The sequence below is a fragment of the Melozone crissalis genome, unplaced genomic scaffold (genome assembly GCF_028551555.1).
Source record: "Melozone crissalis strain CALT ecotype California unplaced genomic scaffold, PUWL_Pcris_2 ptg000041l_1, whole genome shotgun sequence".
NCBI lineage: Eukaryota > Metazoa > Chordata > Aves > Passeriformes > Passerellidae > Melozone > Melozone crissalis.
Window position 1 is genome coordinate 5,078,723 of NW_026535819.1, and position 12,899 is coordinate 5,091,621.

Consider the following 12,899-nt stretch of genomic DNA (forward strand, 5'->3'; position numbering starts at 1 on the left):
CTGATGATCTGAAGTTAAAAGCTTTTCCTAATAGAGTTGGTGAAAGATGAAAGCATGTAAATATGGATGGTAAGTGCAGTGAATTGTGAAACAGGAAAGCAATATTGTCCTATTTAAAGAAGAGCTGCATTAAGTGTGACCATGAAGATCTTGTGATTTCCCACACACTGGTTTGCACACAGAAGGATCTATTTTGATCCCAACATGTCCAACTTCAAGAACTGCCACCAGTTGGTGCATTGACAGGCCAGGAGAATTACCAGGCTTTGTAGATGAAGAAACACCAACTCAACAGCTGTGATTCAAACTGCCAGGCTATCAGTGCTTTACAGTCAACACCAGTGAGCTGGGGAGTCATTTCTGCTGGATTCATGCACTGCACAGGAGGAAAGGACAGCAAAGCAAAGATCTGACTGCCAGATGAAGTGTCAGAATTCCACCTCTCCCAGACAGAGATGGAGCACAGCTCAACAGCTATTCATCATGAAAATCAACAGAAAAGAGTCATAAATTGGTATATTCACATATCCAGAATGTCTGAGCATGGGAAGGAAGGGCAAGGAAAGGAAAAAAAGACAGCCACCACCAAGGAGAAAGGCTAAGGAAGCACCTGTGGAAGCTGACTTGCTCTCCTGAACTGCAGCAATATTTCTCTCCACTATCAGATACGTAAGTCAGCATTAATGCACGTCTACAAAACTCTGCCAGTTTTTTTTTTTTTAAACTCAAAGTTACAGGACACACTGTTCTGGAGAAAAATCTAAAATCATCATTGCTTGGCATCAGCAGCTTGTGAATTGCTTCTTCACAGGCTGAATGTGCTCCAAGCAGTATTATTTGAGTCTGGCTATCATGGACACTCCAAGATTTCTGTTCACCTCAGCCTGGCAGCCCAGACAGCAACAGCAGCATTTACAAGGAGCAAGGCTCAGCCAGCAGCTGTCACTTACAACTTGAATCACTTGCAACCCAAACCTGTAAGGCTGTGATAACACAGCAGCAATCTCAGCACGCAGTAAAGGTTGGGTAAATTTATATTTTGAGTATGATAACCATTCTGCAAAGGACTGTACTTAACTGCAGAGAAGGGAGAAAAAATTTAAAGAGACCTTCCACCAAAGGTTTTAGAAATTAATTCATGCTCTTTCAAACAGTAATTAGAAAGATAAAAGCCATCTTCCACTCTTCCACAGAAGATTTATAGCATCTATACCTTGCTTCGCTCAGTTTTCCCTCTCTATCACCATCTACTTTAACAGCTTGTGCCTGCCTGATCTGCATCGATCAAAACAGAGCACACCCAGTGTTTTGAGAAGCAGTCTCTTTCTGAGATTGTCCCCATGCTAATTTCCAATGTTGAGGCTCTCTAGAAGATGGAAAAAGAAGCTGGACCATCCACTTGCACAGTACACAATAGCCTTTTGATGAATAAATCCAACCTTTTCAGGATATGTATGTAATAACAACCACAGGATTGCAGCTGAGGGTGCAGGGAGCTTGAGACCAGACAATACAATCCATAAAGAAAAACCATAATGCAGCCTGTGAACGTGCTCAAGGTACAGCTGAGAGTATTTCTTCAATGCTTTGCTTGCCCTGCTCATGCTGATGCATTTGAGATGTGATTTGTGCCATTATCAAATTGTAAATGGAAGCTTTCTGCTCTCCCCCAATGATGCAGCACATGTAGATCTAACCCTTGAAAAATCAGCTCTGAGATGACAGCCTGAGCTCTCTGCTTAAAAGCATTCCTGTACTAGAAAGAAGAGGTCAGACAGATACAGCAAGGCTCAGTGTCACACAGAAGGTGGCACAGACTTGTTAATCTTGAATGTCCTGAACCACATCAGCCATTTGGCACAAAACTGCTCCACCAGGGTCAGATGAAAGTCCAAAGCACAGGATAAGCACAGAGCTGCCACATCAACCCTGGACAGCTCTCTGGGGCACCTGGAAGTGGTGCTGAGCCCAGCCAAGCACAGGCTGCTCTGCACCACACAGCACCAGCCTCTTTGTTCACAGCATTTCCATGGCACAGCAGCAGGAAGACACTGAATACTGCAAATGCTTTTTCCTGACATGGGGGCAAGCACAAAAGCATTAATCATCATTTGCCCACTGCACAGAGCACAGGGAATGAATGATGCCTGGAAGCAACTGGCTGCCATGTAATTCCCTAATTCTGCTGCCAACTCTTAACTGCAGTGCTCCAGGAAAACAGCAACCCATGATCCAACTGTGCTGTGTCAAATCCCTCATCACAAACACACAGGTACCAGCACAACAAACTGCTTTCCAACCCATTCCTCCCTCAAACAACACAGGATGTGATCACAAGAATGTGCTATGAGACCTTTTGGTCCAGTGACCAAAAACTGGGAGTTTCAAACAAAAATGATGTATAAATTCTATACAAACTCCCTCTCTCAAGATGCCTGTAAACAAGGTGGTGGCAGCTGAGCAGCTTTGCAGGCTGAGCAATTCTAGGTCAGTTTGCAAGGCTGATTTCCTTAAATCTGCAAGACATTTGCAATGCAGATCTACAAATGGACAGAGAGCAAAGGCTCCCACCTGAAGGAAGATATAGTGACAGATCAAAGGTGCAGCTAAGCACTTGCTTAAGTCTGAAGGTGGCGATTTCAAAAGGGGAGGAAAAGAGATTCTAAAAATGGGATGTTTACGCCCACTGCTGTGCAAGATAAGAAGCCTGTGTAGGTCAGATATACTGCTTTAAAGATTACCTTCAAGGGAAAAAAGCAAACAACCAGGCAGCTCAAACTCAGCCACAGCACTGTGCCCTGCCTACTCCTCACTAGCAATCCAGAGCATCTGGGTATGTAAGGTCTCCCTGGATAATTATGGCTTTAGAAATAGAAATCTATTTCTCCAGCTTTCCCACTTTGTTTTTCTTTTAAAATATCACATCTAGTTTAAATTACTATTAGCTAGTGACTCCAATTTAGTGCCACTTATAGCAGGCTTTTTTATTAATTGTATGTTGCTAAAACAAAAGCCTATGACAAGTCCAGACTAAAGGTCTGGTAAATCCAAATCTGCTTCATTCCTAATCCAGTCACACTCCAGTCATGGCTGCCACTTGACCCAGGGCACTGCTACCTAATAAACAGGTGGAGAAGCAGCTGGGAGAGAGCAGGACAAACAGGCAGGAAACACCACCAGGATACTGAGCCATGAAGTCCTGGAGTTGTTAGTCCTAACAGATGCAAGGAAGAAAAAATAATTTTCTTTAGGTCTTTGTCATCAGCAAGGACATCACCAGAAGACTCAGGAAAAACAGGAACTGAAACAGGAAAAACAGCAATTGAATGTGTAATATGTAATTCCCCAATTCCTATAAGTTAATGAAGTCTGTGTGAGAGAAGAAGGGAGAGCAGCCCTTGACTAGACAATAAATCCCAGCAGGCAGAGGCAGCCCAGCTAGCAATGTCTGCACACAACCCAGCCAGCTCTAACCATGGGACACTTCAACTGCATCATGAGAAAATCCAGTGACTTTTACTAGTTCAGGAGAAAACTGCCTTTAACTGCAGGGGGAAAACATGCTTGTGATTTAATAGTAAGCATTGATTCTATTTTTTATTCCCATGAGAAGCTGAGACATCAAGCAGCCCCTCTGAAGAACAGGGCCTCCAAAGGAAGCTTACAGAGCATGTGGTTATAATGAAAAGAATTCATTGATAAGCCTAACATGAATGATTTCACTTTTTTTACAGTGCAACCAAATCACTTTTGGTTTTCTCAACCAGCCACACTAGCAGCATGACAGCACTAGATAACATTCTGCTGCTGGCATCACTTTGCCATTCACTTGCTCCCCGTGGGCTCCTTTCAACAGCCTCTAAATAGTCCAACCAGATTGTGTTTCACAAGTGAGTCCCAGCACTGCAGCCACAATCTGCTCTCAGCCTGAGCAATGTTTGCCCTGAAAATCTTAGCTATTCTTTTATTATCAGTGTAGCATAACAGAGTTGCTAAGTCCCCTTGAATACAGAGTTACTGAACTTGCAGGCTCTGCACAACCAGAGGGCAACACCAGCAGGTAAAGCTGGGAACAGCAGAGGTGACATTCAGGATAAAGAGCATCATCACCCATGGGAACAACACAAAACACAGGACTAAACCAGACCTTAAGTGCTACTGTGCATAGCACTGACTGGCTGTAAAGACACAGCCAGTTCCTCTCGAATTTCTTTCCCTCCATATTTTTTACACACCATCCTATAGAACTGCCTGGATTTACTCAGATCTGGATTTCACCTGGTATGAGGGACAGTGGATAGGCTCAGCCTATACACTGAACATCCCTGCTATGGCCACCTCACTTCTCTCCTTCGCAGCATGTCTGAGGTTTATCAAACTCCACAGCACCACCTTGTGATAACAACCACGGTAGGTACAGGGGATCACATGGGGCCACACAGACCTGCAGGGTTTCTGTCTTAATTACAAGCATTAATTGCTGTGTGCTCATCACCAGGACACAGATCCATGGCCACTGAGCTAAGAACCAGGCCTGTCAGGAGTGAAGTCCTTGGTTCAGCAGACAGGCTGCTTCAAGGAAATCTGAACTTATCAAAGGTAAGAGCATAAATACTCCAGAACAGATGTTCAGTGGGCAAGGTAAAACAAATCCACCAGTAAATCACTGAACCCAAGTGAGTGCACTGATAAGAAAGCTACCAATAACAATTATATTATTTTGATAACTGACCTTTTTAACATTTGTTTCTATTAGAAATTAGTAATTTTCCACCATTAGGTTTGGGGTAGGTAACTTGTAGGGCTGTTGTTTGGTGGCTTTTTTAACAGCTTGGAACATCAAGAAAGCATTCTAGACTCATCACAAGTATTGTTTAAATCTAACAGATGGCAGAAAATGAACTAATCTGTAAGTTCGGTACCCAGCCTTACATTTCACCTACAATCAGTGAAGTGCAGAAGTGTCTGTGAACGCCAAGGAAAAGGCAGGAAGAGTATCCAGACCTGGCTACAGAATTCCAGAAAGGAGAGCCAAGAGCTGAAGGATGGGACTGAAGTTAAAAGGCTGTTGCCAACAAATGACTTTCTACAGATGAAACTTTGGAGAGTAAACCACAGAATGACAGAAGATGGAAAAGGCTGCCTGCTTCCAAGGAAGCCAGTGCTGTGCTCCACAGCTTGTATCCAAGGACCTAATCCAGAAGAAATGAGCAGATAAGGCAGGAAAAGTACATTCTACTGCAGCCATGTTTGGCCTTTCCATCCATCAGCTCCTTTTCAGTGCTACAATAAACACAACTCCACTTTCCCCAGGCAGCCCTTGGAGCTGCTGCACAAACATGGACAAGTCAGGGACTGTGCTATATTGAATGCCAAGTTATGTTTTGTTTCATAATGAAGTTTATTTCCCTCTATTCTGTCAGGAACACATTTGTGCAGAAATTGAAATAAGTGGGTCTATTTGGGCTAATAGTCAGCAATTCTGGAATTAATTTCTAGTTCTGTTTCTGAACACTCTAATGAGGAAAAAATGGCAAATCTGTCAAGATGATTTGCTCTAGATGTCATGTCTAGCTTGAGCACTGAGAGCTGTGCAAGAAGCAGAGAATGGGTTATACACTGTAGTTCTGATAATTAATGCAATACAGGAAAAAGATAATTTTCCAAAAGTTATTCCCCTGAGCCCACTGAGGAAAAGCAGAGGGGCACTAATACAGTGTAAATGTACAGCCTTAGTTTGGTTTTTACATGTTTGAAATTCTGGCATTATAACATGTAGCATAAAAGAGGAGAAAGAATACAGATTACTTGCCTTTCCCATCTGTTGCTGAAGCCTCTTGCAAATGTCTTATTGACCTAAAAATAAAGAATAGATGAATGATATGTTTTACACTCCCTTTTCACAGCAGTCCTCTAGATCACTGATAAGTTTTGTTAGCTCTTTATGGCTGGAGTATGATCTTAATTAACTGTGCTTAGCACTGCACACCCCTCATGCCCCCAGCTCAGGCAGTCAGCTCAAGTACCTCCATTTCCTTGGGATTAAGAAAGCAGATTGCTAAAACCTACTTCAGCCTACAGAAGGCTTTGTGGGAGGGAGGGAGCAGAGTGAGAAACTGGGGCATTTTCCAGCATAATGCTTTCCACTTGTACAATTAAGCTGAGCTACTCTTCAAAGTACTGCCAAGCATTTGGCATCTTACTGCTCTTTTAAGGTCTTTTCATTTAAATAGTTGATTACAGCTTACATATCTACATAGGCAACTTATGTAACAGAAACTACCCTGCAGGAATGTAAATTCAGGGGCCAAGTCTTAGTCACCTTGCTCACATGAGTCATCCCACCAGCTGCAGTGACACTATCCAGAGGAAAAAGGAGCAGGATTTTATGTCAGGGGCTTCACTGCCAGTTTATGTTGGCACCATGGCAATGCAGGAACACTGGTTGCACACCATAAACAGTCACCAGACAGCTCACATTTGTTTTTCAGATACAATTCCTTTACGGAAATAAGTTTTGTACCACCACCTCACTAGGTTAGGCATACAGATCCCAGCATTAGGTGACAAGAACTGTGACTGCAGAAGTCACCTTTATCACGGGAGATTGAGTCTCTCAGCTTTTATTTACCACTGCCAAATGCTCCTCAACCTCAGAGATGAAGCATTTTGACTGGAGCAAGGGGAAGGACACGTGGGTAGAGCAAATTTCCTGGAAGAGATCTCCCAACCTTGGCAGAAGACCACCAGGAGTGTGCAGGGGAAGAGAAGGGCAGCTGAAACCCACCTTCACAAGTCAAGCTGGAGTTTATTTCCATCTACTGAGCCACACCTCTGAAAAACTCAAGAGTTACACTCTAGAGTGATGCCATGCTACCAGACATTTATATAATCTGCATTTCAGAAAAAAATAATGGAGATACTGGAGAAAGAGGAATATTCTGTGTTTACTAAGCAAGGAGCCAGAAGCTCCTTGACATCCTCCTTTAAACCCAGCTGTTTATCCAATTAAGACAAAATGCATTTAGAAGATAAATGTTCTGGCTAACTGGCAAGCAGCAACAATAGTGTTTATCTGAATTATCTGTGTTTTGGTTGAGTTTTATATAACCAACATTATTCCCTGCCAAGTAGAGTGGAAGGAAGGGCGGGGAAATGCTCCCTGTGGGATTATTTCTTATAAACAGTCAAATAAACATGCAGCTTCTGCTTGAAGGCAGCCCTGATCTTAGACAGCACTTCTGTTTTGAAATTTAGCAGTCAAGTATCTAATCTCAGTCAGTGAAGTCAAATTCCATTTTTTTCAATTTAGAGAGTCAACACTTTGCAAAATTCCAAGTCTCAAAAGCACCTACAGCCTGCATAGTGTTGGCCACATTTAAACTGCCACCCACCTTCCCTTATCCCCACTCCAACATCCCCAAAAGGAGCATCTTCCACAGCACTAGACTGAAATGTTAAGGCTGATATAAAAGTTAACAGGATGCCTGACTCCACAGGACCACAGTTCTTCTGCTTTGGCAGAGCTGTCAATGCCCTTTAGTTCACATGTTTCCCACATCCAGCAACTCACCATACCACTGGGAACAGGATGGCTCCACAGCACAGCAAGTCCACCAGGAAAAGGATTTCTTTCCACAGTCCATACTCAGTTGTCCCCTCCTCTGTTGACTCTATGATAATGTAGGCCACGTTTGCCAGCACCTACACAACAACACAAAGTTCTGGTTTAGAAACTGCCCAAGGAGCCACTACAGGTGGGTGCCAATTCAGCAAAAGCCCAGCCAGTACCATCAGTAATTTTTCTGCAGCTCTACATCCAAAAGTCACATGTTCAGCAGCATCTTCATAAGATTTACAGAAATAAAACTGATGGGAACTTATTCCTGCTGACATTCAGAAATGTTCTTTTGTTATATACTGTGCCTTATCTACTGTGTCAGTTGAGATAAAAAGGAGCAAAATTTACTTTTGATACACAGACACAGGACTGTGTGGCACATACAGCCAATAGTGAAAATACATAATGCTAAATCAAGCCAGTAATTCAGACTGGACATTGACCATCTTTTGTACTCCCCACCTGAGCTCTGTAAGAGCCTCAATCACTAATTATATTTACTTCTGCTAAGGGCTTGCATCTGGAAAGGCAGAAAATCTCTTCTACATACAACAACAAACAAAAGTGCTGTTCTCCTGTGTATTTCAGTTCCTTAAGTAGGAGACCAGCACTGAGCACTCTGAACACTGGGAATGTTTCCCTCAGACCCATCAGACCTACAAGTCTTGTATTTCCCAATTTTTATTTCATTAAGACATTCAGCAAGCATTTCAGCAGTGACAACTATAATTCATTTCCTCTACTTATTCAGCACTGTTTTCCAGCCCAGGTTTTGTCCCACTCCTTACAGCCAGTTTTTATTTGCTGAAACTCTTTGATCACTATTATCTCATGCTCAATATAGAAGAAAAATTAGGAGAAATACAGTAACTTCTGGACTAGGAAATAGCCAATAGGCTCACACAAGCAAGAACTACATGGTACTGTGTGAAGCTTTCACAGCCTTTTCCAGTTTGCACAAGCAGCTCTCCCACAAGACAGGAAGTGTGAGCACAGCTCAGTCCTCACCTGAAGTGGGATGACAATCATGAAAATTTTTTTGTCTTTATCTGACAGGATGTGTTTAATGAAAGCCCAGCCTGTGCCAATGAGGGCAATAGTGATGAACAGAAGAGCTCCCTTCAGTCTGGAAGAGAAACAGACACTGCAGTGAGAGACTATTTTATTTCATCACACTTCCTCTTCTGCCCAGGTTTCTCCCACTGTCAATAAAGCCACAAACCCAAACAAATGCTTCCCTATCCATAATTTTGGCAAGCACTTATCCATCCCACAACAGTGAAGCAGATGTACTTGCTACAACTCTGTATCACAGAGCAATATTAGGCTCCATTCACAATATATGCAATCTTTTCCTGGGGGAGTCATCCATTCACCATTGTGAGCAGCAGCAAATACTGACAGCTGTATCCACTTACCATTCACACCAGGAGCAAATGAGATACTTGAATATTAGTGCGAACAAAGAAAAGTAAAGCATTTGTTATCCTTTTACCCCTCCACCCACAGAAGTGCCAATTCTCTGCAGCTGCCCTCTGTAAGTGGAGCTTTCCCCTTCACACAGGGCTGATTGCTGAGTCTTTGGTACTGTGGTCTGCATGAGAACAAAGATCTCCCACTCTCTACTGGAGGGAGAAGCCCCAGTGACAATTTGAATCTATCACATCAATCTTCTGACATACTTACAGGTGAGTGATGTAATAAACAACAGCCCAGCCCTCGATGGGGAATCCCTGAGAGGAGATGTAGTGATAGTCGATCTGGAAACAGAAAATACAACACTTTACAAGCTGCTTTTGACACCCCACCCTCTAAAAACAGGTCTGCTCCACATCCACTGCCATTTTCACTTTCCAGTCAGTGTGTACAAACCCAGCTCTGTCACACTCAGAGAGCACTTCCTCCCAACACATTCTACTTTTGTTTAGCAACAATGAGATCATTTCCATTTGCTCCATTTCCCAAGTGCCAGTGGATGTATCTTGTACAATCTACATCCTTCCCACACAACTCCCCCTGCTTAACTACAGTGAAACAACTGCAGTTGAAACCTATTTTTTTTCATTCTTTTTTTTTCAGGTTCAGTTGCTTTAGGTGACTAGAGGCTTGCTAGTTTCATTTTCACTGGAAGCCAGATTCACTTCATTAGACTCCAAAAATATTTGTAGCAGATATAACACCGTGGGCATTAAGGTGAAGATCATGGCTGGCACAAACACTGAAGGATTAAATGCTTGCCATTACTTTGTTCATGAGATATATTTCCAGTAGAAAGTCAATACAATTCAACAGAGACATTATCTATGGAAAGTCTCAGAGCTGATAAGGTGAGGTCTGTTGCCACACACCATAATACTTTCTTGCCTTTGAATTTTACAAACAAGGTTTTAATTTATTAATATTTACCGCAAGCCCTGGAGCTGAAGAGCATCACAGCCCAAGCTTTCAGGCCCACTGCAGATGGCCAAAACATTAAAATTTGTGAAATTCACTCAAACCCCAACCCTTGCTGCTTTAACACTTCAGGCCACGATCTCAATTGTATTTAAAGTTAGAATTTGGTGATAAAAACAACACTTCCAGCAAAGAGCTGCAGTTCAGTTCTAATGCTTCAGTATTAAGACCAGTTCTGCCTCCCACTATGCTCTCTCCAAAGCAGATTTCCCTAACAGCATGTCCTGGATTCCATGTTTCTCCTTCCTAGCTGAACAACTTCAGGCAGAGATGTTGCACGCACCGCGTGGAAGACCAAGGACAAGGATTTGGTGAAAGGAAGGGCTGCCATGAGCCAGTGGATCTTAAAGACATCATTTCTAGGAAGAAAAAAAAAGAAGGAAGAGCATTACTTAAGAGCCAGCAGTAAACATTTCATATTTTTTTAAAACCTGTAAGTGTCAAGCAGTTGCTTCCAGGCTGAGCTGACCATCAGTGTAAAAAGATTCCCCTTAATGCTGCAGTCCAAGCTTCTGCCACATCCTGAGCCATATTTCAGCCTCATGTTCTAAACCCCTGATTTTTACTGCTTGGGATTACTGAAATTATTAACTAATAAGAATATCCCACATATATATATATTTATCTCTTAACTGTTAGAAAATTTGCTAAAGATAATTCAGACCATAATCAAGATGTTTATGGCTCTCTACTGCCATAATTTGCCATTTCATAAAGAAGTAGAGTGATTAATTTTTTTCTCACTATTTATTTTCAAAGTCTTCTCCTTTTAACATCAGCTACAGGAATTTCCTGTCTATTTTTTGCCACAATATGTACACTACCTGAAGAACTTTCAACATAAGATTTGGGAATTTTAGAATGACAGCCTGCAACAACAATACTGACTGAAACAGTTTTCAAATATGAACTATCTGTATTAAGCATACAAACCTTGAGCCAGATTTGGAGTTTGAGGTGATCAGATCTGACTGGGAAATGGGCATTACAAGAAGAGGAATGAAAAATAAAAACCACACAAGGTTGGCCCCTACTTGTCACAGACCCTGAACCTACCTGCGTTTCCGAAGTATGTGGATCCATACAGTCCCAGACAGGAAAAAGAAGAGAGCCATGGAAATGTAAAGTTTTGGCAGTGGGATTTCACCTGCTGAGAGGTAGCTTTCAGGATTCTTTTCCGTAACATCTATCTGAATATTAAAAGTGTGTTACGTGTGCAGTTGGAAAAAATATCATTTTGTTAAAGCATTGAGTTAACAATTACATTCTGCAATCAAATTCATTCATTTAACATGAGCTTTTCTGAAGGGCTTCCTTATGAGTCTCAGAGAAAAAAAACCAAAATCTATTCTTCATCATTAAGAATCTCAAAACATTTTGCAAAACTATTCCCACCAGAATAATCTCCTTGGAAAATAATGCTTTGGTTATGAAACATAATTCAGAAAGGCAATTTTCCCAAAGAATAAGTTGTTCTCTCCAGCAAACGTCACAAATTGCCCACCTTTGATTCAGAAACAATATCTACAATGGGCTGCCACCCTATTTTCCTGTGACTGAGAAAACAGAAGTACTATTTAGCATTCTATTTATACCCTTAAGTGGCTTAGTCATATGTGCTAGGACTTCAATAAAATCACGCATTGAGTCTGGTCTGAAGCACTGAAGCTGCCCTGCATCTCTAAGTACACCCCAGCAGACCAATCATGCACATTTTGTTCTCTTTCCAATTTCCTCAGTGGGTCAAAGTGACCCACACAGCAATTTATGAAAGCTGGTCTTCTAAACCTGTAACTTCTGAAGCAGCTCTGAAGTAGTCTGAGTCAAATTAGGGCTGCTAAGTTTTATCACGTCCATGTTCCCTTGCAATAGCATTAACACAAACACATAAAAAGCAGTTCAGGGATTGATGTGGCTGAGGTACCTCAGTCAGTGAGAGGATTCATACCAGACCAGCTCATTACACACCAGCATGAGCACAGGAAAGGGAAAAAAGAGAAAGCTCTGATAGCAACCAAAACCACATAGGAACAAACCCCTGTACATCAAAAGAGATGAGGCATTTGCTAGAACATATTGCCTTTAGGCTGTGTATCTAACACCATAAAAACACATCTTTAATTAGGCCAGAAAAAGCAAAAACACTGAATTCAAATACCAACAATTTACATTGCAGCAACAGCCTTAATATCTGCAATCATGTAAAGAGAAAAGTGACTTTTGAGTGCAGCAAAACACAAGCAGCTGATGCAGCTCCCATCTCGTTACAGCATCAGGTCACAACTCTGTAGACTGAACCCAGCCCACATTCAGCCTTCAGATTTTCAGGCATTTCTGCAAAAACTGTATTTTAATTATTTTTTACAGTAGTCACTTCTTTCAGAAATGCCACTGCAGAGACTGGCACACAATTGTGAATCACTTCCCACCCCACATGTGCACTCATGTGCAGCGTGTGCTTGGTTACAAGCTGGAGCTGGAAGTTGGATGTTGTAGTCTAAGCTAACAAGTTAATTATCCTTTAGAAGCCATACTCACATCAAGACTAAACAGCTGCTGATCATTAGCTGGCCCTTTCTCACGAACACACTTATGGAAATACAGGCTGTAGAGACCTTCTTGTTTGTCCGAGCTGATGTTAAAATAGAACTGGAAATGAGGGATAGAGAAGTCAGCATTCTTCTCATTCACAACAGGGTTGCCCTGGTAGGAAGTCATCTCTACTGAAGCATGAAAGAAGTCAGTCATTTGAGGTCAGCTGGTTCCCCTGAGCATACAGACTGTTCTAAGGATAGCAGCACATCTGGAAGTTTCAACAGAACTC

At 42.0% G+C, this 12,899-nt stretch overlaps 1 protein-coding gene across 2 annotated transcripts in view; it reads right to left on the minus strand.

Moving 5' to 3' along the window:
* GPR107 (G protein-coupled receptor 107) overlaps positions 1 to 12,899 on the minus strand; it is a 34,512-nt gene that overhangs the window by 12,082 nt on the left and 9,531 nt on the right. For both annotated transcript variants that reach the window (XM_054284081.1, XM_054284080.1), the window contains exons 8-14: positions 12,614 to 12,724; positions 11,132 to 11,265; positions 10,359 to 10,434; positions 9,308 to 9,381; positions 8,630 to 8,747; positions 7,574 to 7,704; positions 5,813 to 5,856 (exon numbers count right to left, since the gene is read on the minus strand). In XM_054284081.1, the coding sequence (XP_054140056.1) occupies positions 5,813 to 5,856; positions 7,574 to 7,704; positions 8,630 to 8,747; positions 9,308 to 9,381; positions 10,359 to 10,434; positions 11,132 to 11,265; positions 12,614 to 12,724 (688 nt within the window). The remainder of the gene's footprint in view (positions 1 to 5,812; positions 5,857 to 7,573; positions 7,705 to 8,629; positions 8,748 to 9,307; positions 9,382 to 10,358; positions 10,435 to 11,131; positions 11,266 to 12,613; positions 12,725 to 12,899) is intronic.